General features: G+C 35.2%; 2 protein-coding genes across 7 annotated transcripts in view; both read right to left on the bottom strand.

The window, feature by feature from the left end:
* Positions 1 to 391: 391 nt before the first annotated feature.
* LOC114523957 (multidrug resistance protein 1-like) lies at positions 392 to 20360 on the bottom strand. Of its 6 annotated transcripts, none has more exons than XM_028545044.1 (28): positions 20121 to 20360; positions 13743 to 13842; positions 13072 to 13457; positions 12774 to 12945; positions 12416 to 12540; positions 12152 to 12268; positions 11988 to 12042; positions 11679 to 11792; positions 11367 to 11477; positions 11010 to 11138; positions 10446 to 10646; positions 10165 to 10335; positions 9717 to 9878; positions 8807 to 8852; positions 8440 to 8570; positions 8077 to 8247; positions 7608 to 7727; positions 7202 to 7279; positions 6995 to 7078; positions 6459 to 6659; positions 6242 to 6342; positions 5621 to 5761; positions 5223 to 5379; positions 4942 to 5139; positions 4648 to 4854; positions 4142 to 4288; positions 3816 to 4011; positions 392 to 480 (listed from the first exon to the last, which is right to left on the bottom strand). In XM_028545044.1, the coding sequence occupies exons 1-27, from the start codon at positions 20318 to 20320 to the stop codon at positions 3820 to 3822; spliced, it is 4017 nt and encodes a 1338-aa protein (XP_028400845.1). In that variant the 5' UTR covers positions 20321 to 20360; the 3' UTR covers positions 392 to 480; positions 3816 to 3819. The 6 variants fall into 6 exon arrangements, with proteins under 6 accessions (XP_028400845.1, XP_028400853.1, XP_028400836.1 ...); XM_028545052.1 differs by lacking the exon at positions 392 to 480 and adding an exon at positions 2076 to 2091; XM_028545035.1 differs by lacking the exon at positions 392 to 480 and adding an exon at positions 3485 to 3572.
* The window catches only part of LOC114523991 (multidrug resistance protein 1-like), a 30948-nt gene continuing 12897 nt past the window's right edge, over positions 3783 to 21833 (bottom strand). The window contains exon 28 of the mRNA XM_028545084.1: positions 3783 to 3840. Coding sequence (XP_028400885.1) covers positions 3820 to 3840 — 21 coding nt within the window. The 3' untranslated portion in view covers positions 3783 to 3819. The remainder of the gene's footprint in view (positions 3841 to 21833) is intronic.

The following is a 21833-nucleotide window of genomic DNA, read 5'->3' as shown; positions in this document are numbered from 1 at the left end:
TGGCGATTTTACTCGATGAAGATAAGTATCAGAACCAGATGGCGGTCACTCTTTTTGAAGAGTAATTACGGAATTAAGTACAGCAGAGTCAAGGTCGTGTTTTAAGCAGGGGTTAATCGGGTCTTTTTTCTTATACAAAGCTCGAATTATTATCTACCACTTCTCCCCCTGATATACGAAAAATATACAGGAGTGTTTGAACCTTGATATAGGCATTAGAATTCTGTCAAATAAGATCACTGAAAAATGATAAATTATCTTACGCACACATACCTTCGGTAAAGTGTTAATAAAATCATGAATGTTCGCTGCTTTAGCTGCGTTTTCAATTTCCTCTTGGCTTATCTCCCTGCTGATGTCTCCATACGCAATGTTATCACGAATAGAACAATTAAATAGAACAGGTTCTTGAGAAACTATCCCAATCTGGCGACGAAGCCATGAAACATTTAAGGACTTTACATCTTTGCCAGCTATCATCTTAAAGAAACGGTTGTGTCAATTGATATAGTTATTAAAGCATAGCAAAGGCTCTATTATATAACTGATAGCCATATACAACGACGGAATAACACATCATGCAGGGTTATATTATATACAATAGTGAGTCAACTGAACGATTATCAACAACGAGATCGAGCAAAGCAAGATTCATTGCCTCTCTTGACCGGTATAAACCTTCAAACAATTCAGCTAGAAGTTTAATTATGTGCCTAATTTGAATTTGAAAGACATCACTTTTTTTACTCACCCTGTGTAGGTCGAGCTTATATGCATGAGTGAAATAATCCAGTACATTAGTCCATGCAGTAAGACATGTCACTTATAATCAGCGGAGAGGTGGTGAATATCCATATATTCAGTTCTGATCTGCCCGACGGATTTCTTTTGTAAGTGCAATAGCTTACAATAGAAATCCGTCGGGCAGAACTGAATATATGGAGAATATTCACCCCCACCCCCCAATTATCGTTCTACAGGGTGTCCCAAAAAAAACGAAAACTATTGAAATCACCCATAACAATGCCATTGTTAGAGTTTGAATGCCTAAGCACTCTGTTGGCCCACAAGTGTATAAATCGGGGTTGCCATAAGGATTTTTATGCATACATATGATGCAGTCAAATTTGCTTGTTCGCAAAAATGATATTTAAAACAATATTTACAATTTACAAATATGGATAACATTATTCAAATGTGCATCTCAAGGACCATGACCTTCGCCATGTCCCCTTTCTCTAGCAACACAAAGCATTTAGCATTTTATAAGTTGCATGAAATCCCCACGGGTTGAAATTCGTGAACACGGCATTCAAATTTTAACAATGAGTGATTTCAATAGTTTTCGGTTTTTTTGGGACACCCTGTAGTTAAGCTGTAATAACCGTCAATTTACAACTTCAAAATATTTTTCATAAAAACAATTTTCCTAGTTTCTCCCCTTAAGTAGCAACAGTGTGAATATTTGAAATTGTTTCCACTGCAATCTGGAAATCAAGCTCAGTACAGGTGTTTTTATAGTAAGCCACCTCCTCCGCAGGCGAGGGAGCATTTCGGCGAAAAATATCACCGCCCGCTACATTTGCCCGGAAATTGGAAAAGGGCCTGCGGAGGAGGTAGTATAGTAAGTATAATCTGCCACAGAACTATTTATATATATACATAGTTCATAAATTAATTTGGTTAAATTTTTCTTCAGCCTTGATCACTACATATATTTTCCGGCATAAATGTAACAATGGCAATACAGCGTTTTGCCAGAAATAAATTATAATATGGGAGTAAGGGAAGCTGAAGAAACTGTTCTGCATTGTATTAATATGTCATGTGCGAGTGTACCAGCTCATGCAATCATACACGATAATCAATGAGTATAATTGAATGTCACACGCATGCGCAAAAGACGATGCGTAAAATTCAAGATGTATTGATAACAATGTTTTACTATTGATGAGTTGCTGCAGAGGTTCGTGCAGCGGAAAGACAAAACAACCTGCTATATTATACCTCTTGTCGAAACCACAATTATTTTCCATTTCCTAACTTTATCAACAGTTAAAACACTTGCGTGAGATCTCCAGACCGTTGTTACTACATTGACAAACATTAAATTTGAAATGTTTTATAAGCCAAAGGATGGATGACGTACAGTATCAGAAGGCTATGACTCAACTTCGGGCACGTTATTCATATATATCAACCAGTGTAAAGAGTGCATATTTGAAAGCATATTTACAGATATTTGGTTAATTTACTGTCCGCGAACAAACCAATTAAAGAGCTCTGTCATGAGCTCCACCATGATTTCCGCCAATCATATGCCTGACGTGTACCCCTTTATACCATATTATTAGCACACATATACCATACACATCCATCAAAGACATTTGAAGATGCATGAAAATACAATTCTTGTGGATTTGTATTTATAGGACAATTATGTCGGAAACAATAAAATTTCGCCAACCATGCATGCTTAGGCTTCTCGTGGAATTTGAACCCTTAACATTGAAATCCTTTTTATTAATATGCCGCTGATTATTGATATTAGTAATACTAGAATGTGGGGCTATTGCATATATATGTATTTAACCAATTGAAAACAGCTATTACTTACTCTATCAATATTTATATTTATAATATATATAATATATATAATAAGATAAAATGAATAGCTAGGAATATTGATCATGTAGCTATACATATACACATGTTATATACATAATACACTGGCAGTCAAAAAGAACTGCTCAAATGATGCTATTACCGTATGTAATAGGAATCGTGACAATCAATATTTTAATATAGCTACACTAGCGGTCAAAAGAACTGCTTAGACACAAATTCATGAAAAAGAAGCAAATATAGGAGAGGGCTTCATTGGCATTGTGGATACATCTCTCATTCCAAGCAGTATTTCAATAATAATAATAATAATGTAATGCATCCATGATATCTGTTTGCTGTACATGAAATCATGTTTGCTGTAAAGACTGTAGAGATGGATTAATTCACAAAGCATCCATGATATCTGTTTGCTGTACATGAAATCATGTTTGCTGTAAAGACTGTCCATAGGATGAATTTCCATTTTAACTAAAATTACCACCTTAACAGAAAGTATGCCACGCCGGTGCGTGTTAGGCTGTCAAAGGAGGGTCAACAAAATTTTAATATTTCATATAGTTTAGCATGTAATCTAGTCTAGATTTACTCGTATAGTTGTTAGAGGAACATGCAGTTACGCTTTGAGAGCATTTTAACTTGTTTTGAGCAGTTCTTTTTGACCGCCAGTGTACATTGCAAAACAAAGCAACACGGTGATAACTAAATAAAATATTAAAATGCATGCAGCTCCAGATGTTGCTTCATATTGATAGAACAATGTCAACTTTCAACAGAAAGAACAATGCGATGACCGCGACAAAAAATTATATGACGTTGCTCAGACATTATATGATTCACTATTTTAACTAAATTTCAATGTATACATAAATATTGGTATTTCAGGCCCATAATAACAATCTTCATTTGTCTGCATGAAATAGACAACGATCGACGGCAAATTAGGCCTACATAATATCAATTTAAGTTGTAAAATATTTAAAATTTATATTATATATAGCTGGAAAAATATTTAAACTTATATTGGTGCATGCATGTATCACCTCAAAACGCGTTAACCGCGCTCGAAACATGCCTTTTATACTCTGTTTTTTTACCAGATATCCAACATCAGATTTCTTTTCACATTGAAATAATGAACATAAAACGCTTTAAAACGGCTATATACTTATCGTAATAAGAAACTTTACCACATCAAGTCTGAGCTTGCTGAAGATAATAATAAGCGCCTTTCATCTCCAACAATTTCTGATGGGTTCCTTTTTCAACGACATGACCAGATTTTATTACTGCTATCATATCTGCTTTTTGTACTGTAGATAATCTGTGAGCAATTATTAACGTTGTTCGACCAACACATGCTCTGTCCAGAGCTTCTTGAACAACCTAAAAATATGATGAACATCTTTAAAAGGGATGCATATAAATTATATGTAATAGTTTAATTGCAAGTAATAGCAAGTAATTATAGAAAATGCAGGAAATTGCCAGGTATATTCATTATTATTATTCAAACCTTTTCACTTTCTGTATCAAGCGCAGAAGTGGCTTCGTCCAACAGAAGTATTTTAGGATTACGTATCAGTGCTCGAGCAATGGCGATCCTTTGTTTTTGTCCTCCAGATATTAATGTTCCTTTATCTCCAACCATGCTGTCATAGCCCTGTAGAACAAAAACATTTTCGTTTTCTCGTTTTGCTTGCTATGACATCATGGTTTCAGATGAAATCCAAAGAAAAATGATCTCGGAATTTCTAGTGACAGCAAATCATTGTGCAAACTAACATGGGATTATATTTTCTATTAGAGGTTCAAATCTATCCAGCAATGACATCAATGGAAGAATGAATGGACATTAAATTCCAAGCGTAATTAACTTGAAAATCAAATTTTATCAGGAACATAAGATCGCCTGTATAAGTATTCGGCAGTAGTTTACATGAAAAATCTATTAATAATCCTCCATGATTGCATAATAATAGATTATATAAAATGTGTTGTCATTTATCATTTGCCTCATACCTTCGGTAAAGTGTTAATAAAATCATGAATATTCGCTGCTTTCGCTGCGTTTTCAATTTCCTCTTGGCTTATCTCCCTGCTGATGTCTCCATACGCAATGTTATCACGAATAGAGCAATTAAATAGAACAGGTTCTTGAGAAACTATCCCAATCTGGCGACGAAGCCATGAAACATTCAACGACCTGATGTCATTACCATCAATCATCTGTAAAGAGAATAAAATCATACTATAGTAGCTACGTAATTTTAACTTTCATGCAGTCAAAGGTATACACTTTTTTAGGGTACTTACAACACTGCCCATTTCAATATCATACAGCCTTTGAATGAGTGAAACAGTAGTGCTTTTCCCACAGCCACTTGATCCAACCAAAGCAACAGTCTTTCCTGGTTCTATTTTTAAATTCAATCCACGAAGAACTTTAACATCTTGACGGAATGGATATCTGAATGTGACGTCCTTAAACTCGATATAGCCCTCGCTAGTGCTCTAAATAAATAAACAAAACTCGTTTCTTTTATGAAGTAAGAAAAAAGGAGTGAACTAAACTATGCATGTATTATCTAATTTACTGGTTTCAGTCCTTCTTCGGAGTCACTTTGGATAATAGGAGTTGTATCAAACAGCTTGAACATTCTGGCTGCAGCTATTTTTGCTTTGACATAATCTGGTGTTAATGCACTCATCTGTCCTGCCATCATAGCTCCCATTTGGACCGCAAGAATAGTTCTAAAATGCATGTTTCAGTAAACCATTAGCAAAGTATGTTATGTTAGGTGGCTATAATTTATACTCGCTAAACCATTGAAAAAACCTTGAGTTGTCTTATACTGATATATATAAAATATTATCATTCACTGTGATAACAAGAATAAGGATAAATTCTGCCCTATATGCATGGGAAAGTCAATAAACCATATACCACACTCATTCAACAACGCTATACAACATGTAATCAACTTCAACCTACTTCATGACGTCAGTAAAAGACATTTCTCCATTTTGCACCAAATATCCCGCAAAACGGAACGCTGCTGCATTGGATAACAAAAAGAAACTTTGGGATACTCCCGCGAACATTCCACCGATTATACCCTTTCTTTTACGTTTTCTAAACAAATTCATATAGTATTTCATATTAACTATTTTTAAATATTTTCCTTGTTAATGGACCTTTTCCATAATAGACCAACTTTTGAGTTTGAAGACAAAAAGAGAATTTCCGAAAAGTCCATACAAAAATTAGTAAAATTGCCAAGTTTGGGTGCGAAATATTGTAAGGTGCGGAAAATATAGCCATGCGAATTTGGCAATTTTGTATACTTTTCTATTACAGCCGGACGTGTGTAACTAAATTAGTTACACGCTTCCGGCCGTAGTAGAAAAGTATACAAAATTGCCAAATTCGCATGGCTATATTTTCCGTGCTACTTGACATTTTGAAACCAAACTTGGCAATTATACTAATTTCGGTATGCTCTTTTTAACTGTGGTGATTTATTTCATCCTTGTCACCTGGATAATGAGTTGGTCTATTATGGAAGAGGTCCATTGTTTGCCCTCTTGAAACACAAGCAGACATAATACTCACGTGTACATCTCTGAGACAGCTTCCATGTATTTCTCATAAAAACATTCTTCCTTGCCCAACGTAGCGACTGTTTGGATATTTAAAATTGTTTCAACAGCTACCTAGTAAAAGAGTATGAAGTTTGAAACGCTAATATTCAAGGAAAGAAATAATATAAATAACCAAGGTAGTATCATGCATATTTCGATATCAATTAAGAAGATAACTAAATTCTTACTTTGCCTGCCTCTTCGGAATTGATAATATTTTCTGAGTCCCCAAAATACATCCGCATCTCCATCACACCTCCAATGATAATAAAGGGTATAAAAGCAACTACAAGCAAAGCTAGTTTCCAACCAGAAGCAAACGCTAACGCTAAACAACCAACTGTTGTAATGAGAGACGATGCAATTCCTCCTAATCTTGGTCCTGTTGCCTTCGTTAAATAAGAAAGTACGTAAGTTTTTAAAAATACTATAAAATGTAGATATTAAGACAAACTCGCGTGCCGTTCATCTGTTTATGGGACTGTAAAGCGATTCATGCATGTATTACCACATATACTATAACATGTACTTCCTGATTATTTAAACTAGTCATAACTGTGTATTAAGTAAATAAGAAAACATATATCAAAAGTCTAACGTAAAACCTAGCGCTCTAATTAATTAAGCCAACCATGATTTGTCTATGTATAGAATGTATTAGATCTCTACACGAGTGAGAACAATAAAATACTTAATGTATGGACCACTCTCCTACGCCACTTACCCCTTGAACACTTGATGCATGGGTGGCTAGGTTTGATGTAAGCGCTCCAGTGGAATGGTAGGGATCGTCAAAGTAACTTGTATCCTGGAAAAGAACGAAAAAATAAGTATTGACGTAACACACGTATTGACCCTTCCTGATTCACAAATCACAACTCACTAAATCCAATAATAAAAACTACATTTAATTATCCATGCTGAAACTTACTTGGCGAACCATAGATTTAAATGCTTGCTTTCGCAATCTCACTGTTAAAATTTCTCCAGCTATAGCATACATCCAAAACTAAAAAGCACAAGATATTTTCATTCCTACAATAAAGACTCCAGAGAAGCAAACAGATCAGTGGGGGTAAAGTTCCAACTTCAAACAAGAACTTCAGAACTAGTGTCTTTAACTATGCAGCAGGGGCAGAGGGAATTTAAGGTTTTGTTCCTGGGAATTTGGTTAAGATTTTTTGCACCTCAGTGGACTAATATTGAGGAATGTTATTTTTAAAGATTGAAACTCAATTTTAAAAAACACTGGAGTAATTTAGCAACCTAATTGTGCGATTGATTCTATTATGCACCCATTTGCAACGCTGTGGAAAGAGAAGTTGATTTTAGTATACCTGAACTGTATTCCCAAACAGCATAACAAAAGCTAAAGCCAAAAATAATAACGACCAAAATTCCGAATCTTCTTCCATTTCGTTCCTCTGAGAAGGAATATCAGGATTTTTTGCGAATACCTGTCAAAATAGATAAATTACCTTGATTACACCAATTAACTGATTGAAGTACAAATATTTTAAACTATACATAAACAAAACTAACGAATGAAAACAAACTGCTAACTGTAAAAAAATATAAAACAATACCGTCATAATAATACAAATGAAAGAATAATAAGACCTATTCATTAATCTATTATTAAATTCCCCGACACCTTCTCTATTTCCAAACATTGTTATAGGAAAAAAAATGATCGCCCTAATCCTAGAAATATTGTAAATCTCTTTCTTCTCTTTGCCAGATGATCTGTTTATAATCTGGACTTAAATAATGAGAGTAAAACTGAATGGGAAATAGTGTACTTACGCCAAATATTTCACCAAGAAGAAAAGCAAAAACAAAAGGAAATGAGCCATTGATTGCTGCACCAAACGTTCCAAGAAGTAAATAATGCCATTCTGGTTTACTCATTTTAATAATTCTTAACGCTGCTGCTGGTTCAACCTCTTCTTCAATAACATGTTCACTTTCTTGACGCTACGACAGAATTCATGAAAAAATTGTTTCAAATTTATGCATGAGTGGTAAAGTGTAAGCGGCTCTAAACACCTTTTTTCAGAAACGAACTTGGACCTGTGAACGACTTTGAACTGAATGCCGAGTTTTCTCCCTTCCTCTCTCTTCCCCTTCCTTTAGTTCCCCGTCCTTGCATGGTTCATAATCTTATACCTTATATCCTGACTGTTGTCTTGATACTTGACGATTTACTTTAGGTGAATGAACGGAATGTTTTGCTCTTTCACTTCCAGAGGAAATACTTCGAACAAGCACTGCAGGTGGATGGCCATTCTTAACGGAATCTACAATATCAGAACAGGTAATAGTAGTTTCGAGTGCAATTTGGAAAAAAACGAACGAACAGTATTTAGTTTTTCAGGTTTTCCCCGATTTTTGAAGATTGGGCCGACTCAACAGCTAATTATCTATTCAACTTTTGCATTTATTGATTATATATTAGATATATTAGATATATATATTAGGCAAAAACGTAGCAACGTACAGTAGGTCACCACAAGGGATAATTTTCACAACCTACCATCCACGTTTTCCTCTTTGCTGTCTTCTTCAGCTTCTTCTATTGTCTAGTAAAAGAAATAAATAATTAGCCTCGGGTAAAATTCTATATGCAGAGTGTGAGTGAATATATAAAAATGATTGGTTTCGTCATAAGTTTATTGGTATTAAAAATTAAAATAAGAAGATGGATGCTGCTGTTTTTCTCATCGTTTTGGCCTGGGCCCTGGGTAACAGGGTTGGTTTACACGTCACATCGAGGTCGCTTCGAGTGCGATTATTATAGTAAATATAGTCACATAAAAAGTTTTATTATTTTCTCTATATATACAATCTCCGTCTTGATTGGTTAGCCGCCTACAAATAATTCCTGGTATTTGTAGTTATGACGTCAAATTAACAAATATTTCCTGGTATTATGTATTCGTGACATCATATCTACAAATAATAGTTTCTATAATTGTTGAGGCCCAGCGAAAGCCGGTTTTGAAAAGTCAAAATAATTGTTAAATAAAATGATTGGTAAATAAATAATTATCACTACTATATTTGATCACTATTTTAGTTAGTTAAGATGAACAATCATAGGCGTAGGGGCGAACTTCGTTTGGGGGGGTCAAAAAAATCGCCCGAATTTTTCAATCATACAATGTGCCCGAGTTTTAACTTTTACCAGATTTGTAACAATAAACTTGGCAAAGCGCCAGATGTGCTTTCAAGAAAGTGTAACAAAATTGGCCAAATAGAAGACACATGTGTGATATATATTACAAAATTTGGTTTTAAAAATTTTAGCTATGTAACTCTTTTTCAGTTTGCCCGAATTTATCAGGGCCTCGTTTCGCGTTATCGATAACGCCACCCTCTATCATGATAATTCTCAATTGTTCTAAAAACATATATCAACATCTTTCATATTATTAAGAACAAACCTGCAAGATAACTAATTGCTTATAGACACCATCTTTGTTCATCAACTCGTCATGTGTACCGATTTCGGCCACAGCACCATCTTTCACAGCAACAATCATATCTGCATCACGAACGGTAGAAAGACGATGGGCAATAACGAAAGTTGTTCGACCTTCTCCTGCCTTCAATAAAAATAATCGTGGTCGTTAATTTCGGCTATGAACAATCATTTGAGAATATTGAAGCTCTCAGGAAAAGAAGTAACTGTCACAATGGTAACGGTTGGAGGTAAGCAGGAAGAAATGGCTACTAAACTGTATAAAGTTCCGATCAGATCTGGTTTCCCAAAACGTTCTGAAAACATTTTTATACTATAGTTTTAAAAGCTTTCAATTCCATTTCAGGGGAATGTTGTTAAAGAATACAAAAGCTAGCCAATCTCATATTTCATGAATGCATGAAATTTACCTTATCCAGTGCCTCTTGAACAATGGATTCACTTTCAGTATCAAGAGCTGATGTTGCTTCATCTAGCAATAATATTGTAGGATTTCTGACTAGTGCACGAGCAATGGCAATGCGTTGTTTTTGACCTCCACTCATCTGAGCTCCTCTCTCTCCGCATAGCGTTTCATAACCCTTAAAAATAATTTTTTTAGCCCAGAAACCATCAGCTGTAGTCCTGGTCGATCATTAATTAGAAAAAACAGTAAGTAAATGCCTGGATGTAATAATTTTATTAAACGAACCTGCGGCATAGCGGATATAAAATCATGTGCATTGGCCATCTTCGCCGCCTCTTTAATTTCGTCTTGTGTTGCATCATCTCTTCCATAACGAATGTTTTCAGCAATTGTGGTTGCAAATAAAACAGGTTCTTGACTGACTACGCCGATATGCTGACGAAGCCACTTAAGATTATACGTTTTGATGCCTCGTCCGTCAATTGACTAAACGAAATATAGTTTTATAAGTTTTAAAACTATAGTCTACCCCAAACCCATTATTTTCTTCATGAATTAAAGATCTCCATAAGACTTAAATGTATAATTTGATGACAAAACATATTTCATTTTTCTTTCAAGATACATCAAATGTCTCAATAAGACGTCATTCTCTAGGGATCACACAACATGTTGTTTTAAATACGCAATTAAAACACCAATTAAAATCCTTCATAACTTCATGCAAATTAAGGAATCACCCTAAATGGTACGAATACTATTTTCTGGCTATTTCAAACAATTTCAGAATGATTAAGCATGGCGTATAATAAAATCTCTTCAAATTTGTAAGCTTATCAAAACTCTTACCAGATTGCCTTCTGCAATATCATAAAATCTTTGAATGAGTTTAACCACAGTACTTTTGCCACAACCACTTTCACCAACGAGTGCAACTCTTTTTCCTTTAGGCACTGACAGAGTAAACCCATTTAGAATCTAAAACAGATCATTCGTCAGAGATAAGTATCAACTCAGGATCATACATCAGGTATATAGAAATGAACTATGATTATAAATATGACGTTGCATGAACACTTAACTTTTGTGTATTGTTATAGTAAGTACTGGGCATGCTAAACTCCTGGATTCCATTCTAATGCATATACACTTCTTTGTGAATATTTCCAGACTAGACTTATTGGAAGTTATTATGCATGCCTTTACCTGAATGTCAGGCCGCGAAGGATACGTGAATGAAATATCCTTGAACTCAACGTTTCCTTCTAACGTTTCAGGCACCACGCCATCTTCAGATGAAATATCAATAGCAGGAGTCTAAAGTACATAATACTGGTGTGTACACAAACAATTCCAACTTATTATTTACATAGTGTTCGGCAGTATATACCATTATTTCAATGATGCAGGTGCGAACATGAATGATCATGAAAGTTGAACATAACTGATTCGTTGTTCAAACTTTTTTGCGCATATTTGTTAATGAAACTTTTCCCATCGTACATTATTCATACTTACGCGATCTATCAGCTCGTAGACGTGATAGGCTGCACCTCTTGCCGAGGCAATTCCTTGCATACTGGGTCCAGCTTGACCAGCCAAAATAGATGCAATCATAACAGTGAAGAAAACCTGCATGGTATAAGTGAAAATTGGAATGATTTGGCTCGTTACACAGGCTCGCTCACATGCGAGAAAAGATCAGCTTCAGAACTTTATGCAGTTAAGAAAAAAGATCACAATGGAATGCTGGAATTTCAAAGTTGAATCGCACGCCCGTAGACCAATTTTTAGCCAGTGAGAGTATAATTTTTAAACTTTACTTACGATCAACAGATCCCCACCAGTCATTTCTTTTTCGATAACCAGCGTAGCTCCATACCTGAAAACAACATTGAAACATATAGCACCGAGATTTTTCAATCAATCCATAAAATAAAAAAAGATCAATAAATTCAAATTAACGATTATTAATTAATAATTTTACACACCAAAAAGCCAAGGCGTAAGAACAAAACATGATGAAATTAAACACCCCCATGCCAAGACCATTTGCCAATCCTTTTTTCTCTCCCATTTTACGAGCTGCGCCAAGACGAGAGGTGTACCTATTAAAATGCCATTGAATTCCGTATAGCAACGTACTTGCCAGTTTTTTGAAAGTTTTGTCGCAAATAAATTACTGTATCAAGCCTTGGTAAAAACGCATAAACTTTAAAAACCAATCGACACTTCATGTGTTCAATTTAGCGTACCTTTCAGTTTCTTTTTCTTCTCCGCCAAATGCTGCAACTGTTCTAAACGAAGAGAAAACCTCCTGGGCCACGCTACCTGCTTCAGAATATGCTTTTAACTCTTTTGTCGTAAAACCCGTGATCACCTGAAAATAAATCACGCCGGTTATGGCTGATCGACTTAAATGAAACATGTAAAGGACAGAGACATTGAGTCAAATGCAATCCTGAAGTAACCTTTGTCGCTAAAAATATTAAGCTTAAAATTGGAGACTTCACTTGAATGACTCAAGTCGATATATCGCTGGAAAATTATAGGCCTGTAGTATATTTGGGATACATATATGTATGTTTACAACATCACAAAACATATTTTTACCCATCCTAAGAATCCGCCAGATATAACAATAACGGGAAAAAGGGACAATATAACAAGCGTTAGTTTCCATCCATAGAAAAAACCAAGAAAATAACCACAGATAAAGCCCGAAATGCAATATTGAAACGAAGCCAACTTGTGACCAAGTCCATCCACAATTTTATTCAAATCACTGCAAAAGACACGAAATAATAACGAATTTAAATACAAAATATTGATTTGGAGAATAATTCAACTAACTAAATAAAACACGTATGATGAAAAGAATCGGTTTAGTAATAAAATTATCACTGCATACTCAGATAAGCGATTGTTTAGCTCTCCAGCATCATTCGTATCAAACCAACCCATTTCTTGACGAAGAATGGATTTGAAGAAAGCTTTGCGGATTGAATTTCCCTGACGTTCAGCAGTCAATCCCCATGTGACCATCCGTATACCTACAGCTACTGCCATGGCAACGGCGATACCCACGTAGTAATAAGCGAATGGCTTCATATCTTCCTCAATGTTAGGAATAGTTGTACAGTTCGAACGAGGATCCAAACATACTGTATATTCAATGAAAGAATCTGAGAGATCACCAAAAATAATAAACTGAACTGGAAGCATTGCTCCTTGGGCTAAACTTCCGATGGTGCCAATGATCATCAAAATCACATCAAATCGATCAGCAAAACGAAACTGAAACGATAGGTGTTATCAAATAGCAATCAAGCCGTATTTTTTATTACACATAATAATACAGTTCTAATAGTCAAAGTTTCATATTATGTCGTTATTTGATATTGATAAAAAGTAGTGGGCCTGTTGACAAAAGACCTAGTGGCCGGTCATTTGATTTTGATCGACTGTGGTGTGTTTTATTGAATTAGTTATTCCACGGTTTTTTCACTAAAAAGAATTAAAAAATAACCTCCACAGGATTCACATGCACAGTTATATAAACAGACACTGAACACTCCTTACCAAGTCCCCATAGGAAACCATCGGTGTTGGTTCAGCCTTCTTTTCACCAGATTCTTTCTTTTCTTCGGATGTCTTCTCATCTTTACCGACATCTTCAGCACTGGAATTAGTCACAAGCAACATTCAGTTGTTTGTTTGAACATAGTGATTATTGTTTATAATTCAACTAAAGTATATGTTTTTTTTTAAAATGACGGGCAACCAAACATCTTTTGAGCTATACTAAGAATGTTGCTAAAAATTCATGAGAATTTTTGCCCTCTGCGACAAGGAAATAGGAATCAGTGGCATGGTTCAGAAATCGCATGCAGAGGTGGGTTCAGCTCTTGGGGCCAGTTGTTCAAAGCTAAGATATTACATTTTAATGCATGTGCTTTTGTATTAAAACTTTACAAAATAGGATCGTATTTCTGCGCCCACGCTCTCATGGAGGGGGGCGAAGAAGCGAGGCGAGAGGCATTTGATAGGTGGAGATTTATACTATAATAGTTAAGCTATTTTCTAGTTTCATGCTTGCCCGTTATTAATCATCTACAGTCAGGCTTGATCGATCTCAATTTTCCGGCAAGTGGGTCGATTACAAATGACAATAAAATTGAAAATCAATGACATAATTTCCATAAATCTAGAAACTCTGCTGTCACCGGTCTTGCGCCTTCCCATTAGTAATACAAATTCGGTTCCCTAAAATTAACTTATTTCTAGGTACGTCCTCTTTTCCAACCTAACAGTCCAGAAGGAAACCGAAATCTCTCACCGCCGGAGCGAATTTTAGTGAACTTACAGAATAGCCGGTAACGTCACTCATTCAACATTTACCGCTTGAATTTGATCTTATTGTAGAAGTACAAGACAAATGCATACGAACAAGCTATCGAAGTGTCAAGTAGTTTTAGATTCAATCGGTTATCCAGTCCAGACACACAGTTTCAAGTTATTACTGAAGTTTTATATTGCATTCAAAATAAACACTGAGATAAATATAACTGCATGAGAATTGTACAACAAACCTTTTATCCAAGGCCTTATTTTCTGGCATTATTCAAATACAAATTGTCAAACCAATTGAATCATCAGACCTTCTGTGTCTTGCACTACACACATTGACTGCACTTATATTGAACAGAGCCGAATACTGACGATATTATAAAGACTAGTTCATACATCATGAAATTACATCAAACGGTAATTATATTCATAATCCAAACATTACGTAATTCAAACTGGTTGTTCAGTTCGGCGTGATTTTAACTTCTGCCGGCATGATATAGCGTCTTTCGACAAACTGTGTCGGCGTGGTCACATACCTAATTAATAGTTTAGGGCGTCGCAGTTAGACAAAATCTACAACTTGATTTAAATGGTTCGTGCTTATTAGAGCTCCAAATTCTGCTATACAAGTACACTAAAAGAGTCAGTGTGCATTTCATTTAAAGATCAATACAATCAAGAGAGATATACGTATCATACGTTTTAAATTTGTGCTGAAGATTCAAGATTTTAATTATAACCAGACATGATCATAATTTATAGGCTCAAGTAAAGATTGGTGTTTGCCCAAGCATCTTAACGCGTTTCGTTCTATTTCATATATGCTCGTAATTTCATGTATTCACCCGATATTTGCAAGTGAAAAAAATAATTAAAAAATAGAACTTAAGCCTTATGACGTCATAATAAAAAGAGAACTTAAGCCTTGTGACGCCCACATCAAAGAGACAAAGATCATGGGATTAATAACTGACCTTCTTAAAGCCAAACACTGTTGCACCATCATGATGTAACACTAACACTATAGTCTTGTCTACAACCTATCAACGTCTTTCTATTCTATATTTACGTCGTATCATAGCGATCTTACATATAAACTTACAAACAGAAGTAGTTTTTTTAACTATCATGAACCAACACAATTCACAAATAAAGGTCATCAATACACTGTCAACGTAGTATTCGGACATGTATCAGTATGCGACTCTCTTCATATACCGCTATTTAAAACTGCAGCTTGTTCAACGACTCAACGGACATTCGCATATAGAGCTGTCCACATCTGTATTAAAACATTTAAAGCAGCACTGAGGAAACATCTGCTTGAGAGAACATTTAGAATTACTAACTAAATTATGCACATAGTTTGTAAAGCTTATATATGAAACCTCTACTGCATGCATGCTAAATGTAAATAATTTCTGAAAAACCCTTTTAGCGGAGAATTTATTAAATCTCTATCTATCTATTTTGATATATCTATAACAAGCTGATTGAATTGTGTATAGTATACCACAGAAGTAGTTACAGTAAAAGGCTAATGATATTGGCACTATTGCAGTTTATACATCAAAATGTGTCCATAATATCTCGACGATATCCTCGATTACACGGAAACCCTCCTTAAAAATTCGCCGATAGCAGCATTTTTTTCAAGCCGCAAAAGAATAAAACCGGAAAACCCATATTGCGCATTGTCAATACCTTATAGGTTCCACCTTGCTTTTACCATGACATGGCAAAAATTGACTTAAAATTTTGAATATTTAATGATATACGGTGAATGATCTGGGCAAACCGATCATACTTTGGACTGAAATAGAGTATTTCGTTGAAAACGAAGCGGTGAAGGTACATTTCCTGTTCTAAGCAGATGTAAAAACGACATACTTGCTGAAACACGCTAAATATCAGTAATTTTTCTGTTCTGTAATTCAATTTACAACACCGGTCTGTCCGTTTTTACTGCATAAAGGAAAGGGCTCTGAGTATATGCATTTTGTCTTATCCATGCAAAGCCTATTTCATTTTTTTCATAGACTATAAATAAATTAAAAGAGATAAAACTAGTTAGCTTATTGTTTTTACACAGTAAACCCCAACCCTAAATCCCTAATTACGGCATTTTCATCAACCACATCTACCTAATTAGTACTGTAGTTTAATTTCAATATTCCTGAAATGAAACTGATTATATACTTGAAGTATACTTGATCGAAGTACACTTGCAGAATTTTTGAAACACTCCAAAATACCAGTATCAGTATCTGTTTGCACTGAAATTATACCACAGGACCAGTCTGGTTATTTTACTGTATAAATGAAAGCACTCTATAGTTTTGACCCTCTCTGACATCACATGTGTCCAACACACATCATATCTTCTTGACCCTCAGGAACTAAAATGCCCAGAAAGAACTTGCTACCTTTAGAGAATCCCCTCACTTGAAATAACTAAGTTTGACAGGTAAAATCTCCCTGGTCTGCTATGATAGGGCTACTTACACAGAGAAAAATTGATGATGACATCATTAATTTATAATATACTAAATTAATGATGACATTTTCTTATAGGACATAGGTACTGTATGTAATGTAGTCTCTTGCCATCCATTTCTTTACTATGATTATGGTATAGCATCATTTTATTAGAATTCATTACACTTTTACTTATATTGGAGTTGTTTTTTATTGCCCTCGATCATGATTAAGTGGAAAAGAAGTTCCTTTTTTTTGGCTTTAAAAGTCCTTGAAAGGTCATTGATCTTGGTTTTTGGCAACAAGCACACAAATCGAGATACATTGGTATGAAAGATATCACATGAAAGAATGTCTTTCTTTATGATCGATGCATTTATAAATTGCGTCACAGTATATATATTAAGACGAATACCTTTAAGTTGCTTCAATTTGACTTTAATATGTAAAAGGAATTAATAATTCAAACAAATTAAGTTATCCATATAGCCTGTGATTTGCTTACATATGAACAATTTACTTAACCCCTATATTTCCTCACTGCATACCTTCTTTAATGAGCACATCCCCAAATGAAGAGACTAAGTTGATTTACATAGCAAGGGTGATAGATCTATCTATCTATCTACCCCCAAGTGAAGAGACTAAGTTGATCTACATAGCAAGGGTGAAAATAAAGCAATTCTGCATGGTCAAACTTAAAAAGATCATTTAAATAATATGCTTGATCTATGCTTGATTTTTTGCTTGAACATGTATATGCATGGGGAGAACATTACATAGCTGTAAGCTTGGTCATTACTAGATATACAAGCACAAGAAAAAATAATACCCTAATGGGGCTTATTTGCCAGTAAAAATATATATAGGTGCAGGCAGTGGGCAATAAGTTTTAAAGCCAGATGTTTATTACTCTATAATTTGGGTTAACTCTATATTTTGTTCCATATAAATTGTGATCATAAAACAAAATTTCAGAATTATTTTGCAAAATGCTCACTTGACCTTTCAGGCATTATATTAATACCAGAGTTTAGTGATTAGTTTAGTGACTCCCTACCTAAAAAACGCGTGTTCAAAAAACCGGTATTAAAGGTAAAATAAATCATAATTTTCAGTTTATTATCGATTTTTTGTATTATTTAAACCTTTTTTTCTAAATGTTGTGCTAGTAAAATCAGCTGTATACATGGACGCCTTGTGTAAACATATAGTAGCGAGTCGTGAATAATTTTATATCATAGCGTATCGTACACCGGAATGGCTAGCCAATGTAGACTAACGAAGCATGAAGGATATGCTTCGTTGCCTTTTCAGCACAACATTTTCTTTCACAAAACATAACGTGCATGTGCGCCCAACACGTGTTTACTAGTCATTGTACAAAGCTGTCCGTAGTACATCTGAGGTTCAAACATTTATTGTCTGACATACACTGACATAAAAGCAAATAAATTCGAAGGCGCAGTAGAAATCAGCATGCATAAACGAGTGCTGACTTTATCATACACGAAGAAATTACTTTAATATATATTTATATATAACATATACTGTTTTGTATATCACTTGTATGCAATCCTACCATGATTCAGGACCATCAGCTGGCCTGACAATACGAACTTTAGGCTGCTGCATGTCTTTGTCTTCGGCAATTGATGTTGCCACTGGCGAGTAACTTGACATTTTTTACAAGACACAACAGAAATACGTTTTCGACCTGTTGATTTTTGATTTTTGCCACAATTTTTAACTTAGATTATGCCCCTTTCAAACGAAAGCGCCAAGCTCATGAAGTAAAATTCGAGCCCTTTCAACATATGGAGAATAGACAAATATATTTGCTACTTGCAAACCTCGTGGAGAATGACGTAATTACTAAATATATATGGATCGAAAGACTGCATTTTCATTTCCAAATACCACCTGCTTCTGTTTTTCAGATCATTCTTTTATAAATCACCAAGACAAAAAATATTGATATCTCATCTAGAAGTACAACTTCATTTGAAATTATCCAGTTTTTCATTGAAGATAACCGTTAATCTTCAATGAAAAACTGGAAATCATGAACCTGATGATATGCAGACCAGTAGTGTAGAAAGGGTGGGTAATAGACCTTTGCATTATAGATCAGACTACCTCTTGATCTTTGCAAAGAAATGCAATCAAACCACCACAGCTGAAATGAGCGTACTGAAATTAGTAGAAATGCAAAATTTGGTTCCGAAATGTTATAAAATGCGGGAAATATAGACTTGCAAACGGGCCGCGGACAATAGTGGCCCAGGCACATTTACTTTGTTCAGGGCACAAAGTGTTACTATTGAGAAACAAACATACCCTATCACTGACTACAAGCTAATGTTTAGTCTGGCAGTACTTTATTTGCTCCTTGTTTTTCATTCAGTTCTTAGCTTTTCCCCTGGATACGAGATTGGATTTTCCTATGGTTGGGGATTAGTGGCCTGCATATACCATAGTGCCCTGCATTGTCATACAGTCACAGTAGAAATTGCCCGGGGTCCGCTCATCCCCATGACGCCCCTCATGTTCATTCAAATTTCTAATTCCCAGTTTTGGCTTTGCACACTCTGAAAATTATCTGATTTGAATTTATAGTTTAGCTTCCCGAGAAATTGCATTCCACTAATAAAACCTAACCTTGTAGACGGACGATAGTAATGATGCTAATGATTACTAATAATGCGGCACAAGGGCGGAGAAGGATGTTTCAAATTAGAGTAAACTTTAAGAGTTTTTAGCCTGCGCGAAGCCTTACAAAATGCGTTGTTGTAAGGGTTTCCGCGCAGGCTAATTAATAATGACTGAATTGCATGCATAATCCTCTTTTTTATCTTGCGTATCGTAGTGAAACTTCTATATGGTTGTTTTTTTATTATGGTGGAATAAATGAAAATAAATATATTTAACGCCCCAAGACACGACTGTCGCGACGGAGAGATGCCGATATCATAGTAATCATACCGCACTAAAATCTCGCGTGCCTTAAACACCTATACATACTGACACGCTACTAGTTGAATGCGATAGCTTTACTGGACTGCGAGGTTCATTCTATCTAGAAAATCACAATTATATGGCAGAGTATAAAGTTCTTAATTATCTTACTTCGGTTCCCCACTTTGAACGTTTTGATTCTCTTTGACATCATCCTTATTCTCAACTTCATCGTTCAAATCCACATTTTGAAAATGTATCTTACTCAAATCACCAGATCTGTTCGCATTACAAGCTCCATCACCTTCGTTTGGTTTCGCCGTAGCTTCTTTTTTTTCCTTTTCTGACTCGAAACCATCGTTAGCTGGCATAATTCAAATGACCTGTGGCGAAAATTAGTAAGCCGATGCCAAGGTTGAGGGAATGGAAAATGACGTTCACCTGCTACTTAAATTTCAGATATACGATCCTTTTATCATTTTGTATAAAAACGATATTAAAATACTAAGAGAGTTTCAGATTATAAATAGCTTTGTGATTTATGGAAGTGAGCGTTGTGTAGTACATCAGCAAAACGGTTCACAGCGGCATAGCCGAGCTATGTCTATGAGCAAGATGGCTGAAGCGACAGCGATGAAGATAAGCGTTACAGCATACGAGCTTGAATTACATAAAATATTTCCTTATCATAACAAATTCAGCTGTTCAGTTTCGACTTTCGAGAAATGTGGTGTAGAAAGAGACCATTGAATGGGCCACGAAATTCGTAAATTAATATTTGTATAAAAAATGAAAAAATATCTTGCAGAAGGTTGAACGCGTATAAAGTACTTCTTGTGTTTCATGACACTGACAGTATATCAGTTTGAATCAACTGAATGTTTACATTTCGCGGTTTTGAAGCATTACCGGTTTTAACAACATGTACCATACCACAATATGTAGATTTATATAATATAGACTACAGCTCGTCTGCGAAGTGCTTTTAAAAATGCAAAAGTTTTGACGTCATACGAAAACACCGCCATGCATGTCTTCTTATATCACGTGTGGTTTTGTCCCAATCATAGAGCTCACGTTTTCAACGTCTAAACCTGGGCGCTTAAGATAACATGTATATTAGACGCTTTTTAGTGCCCTAACCTGAACACTGTGCGGCCGAGATCATGTTTTTTCCCGAAAGAATGCATAAAATATAGTGGAATTACTCACCTTTCTCTCCTTCATAACAGGCTTGTGGAAATGCATTACGCAACCTTTTTTTTTATAACACTTATTAAATTCTACCGGCACGAGTATAAGCTTTATCTCAGCCACGCTGCGGCGAGGGCCGTGGAGCGCAGGTAGAAAAGCTTGGTTTGCAAGGTTTCCTAGATCTCAGCCCATGCATATCCCTCCTGTGTGGTAGGCCCAGGGCCTGCATAAAACTCCTAACTAGCTACATTCTAATCGGCCATGCAGTTCTGTTTTCAACTATGGCTAAATAAAGGTTAACTAGCTTTTTATACAACTAGGCCATGCATAAAGAGCTTACCAATTACACACTATTTCGCGAATTACAATTCTAGTATCCATATATGGATCCTGCCAATAAACTCATCAAACAGAACTGCATGCATTGAGTTGGTATAACAGCCAACTATATAGTTAGCACTTAGTAGCTCACCACAACCCACTCACCGTCGCTTTTAAAAAGTTAATATTTTTAAATCTGATATGTTTATTCAATTCAAAACTTTATAAATAATATTGTATATATTTTAATAATAGTCTATATATTAATATAAAACAAATAGAATTATTAGGACTGCGATACAATATAGAACATATTACTAGGATTAGATCAGTCTTTCTTGTATACACATGTACAAACTTTATATCTAT

The sequence above is a fragment of the Dendronephthya gigantea genome, unplaced genomic scaffold, assembly GCF_004324835.1.
Source record: "Dendronephthya gigantea isolate DGI-Jeju-01 unplaced genomic scaffold, DenGig_1.0 000001F, whole genome shotgun sequence".
Classification (NCBI taxonomy): Eukaryota; Metazoa; Cnidaria; class Anthozoa; order Malacalcyonacea; family Nephtheidae; genus Dendronephthya; species Dendronephthya gigantea.
The sequence above is the reverse complement of the archived record's forward strand: the minus strand, read 5'-3'. Positions and strand labels throughout refer to the sequence as shown.

Excerpts from the sequence above, each read along its gene's own strand:
- LOC114523957 (XM_028545044.1), bottom strand. The coding sequence starts at position 20,320 with ATGCCAGCTAACGATGGTTTCGAGTCAGAAAAGGAAAAAAAAGAAGCT. Across the intron at positions 12,541-12,773 it reads CTGGCGGATTCTTAGGATGG|GTGATCACGGGTTTTACGAC; the intron begins GTAAAAATATGT and ends ATTTATTTTCAG. Across the intron at positions 6,660-6,994 it reads ATGCATCAAGTGTTCAAGGG|GCAACAGGACCAAGATTAGG; the intron begins GTAAGTGGCGTA and ends TATTTAACGAAG.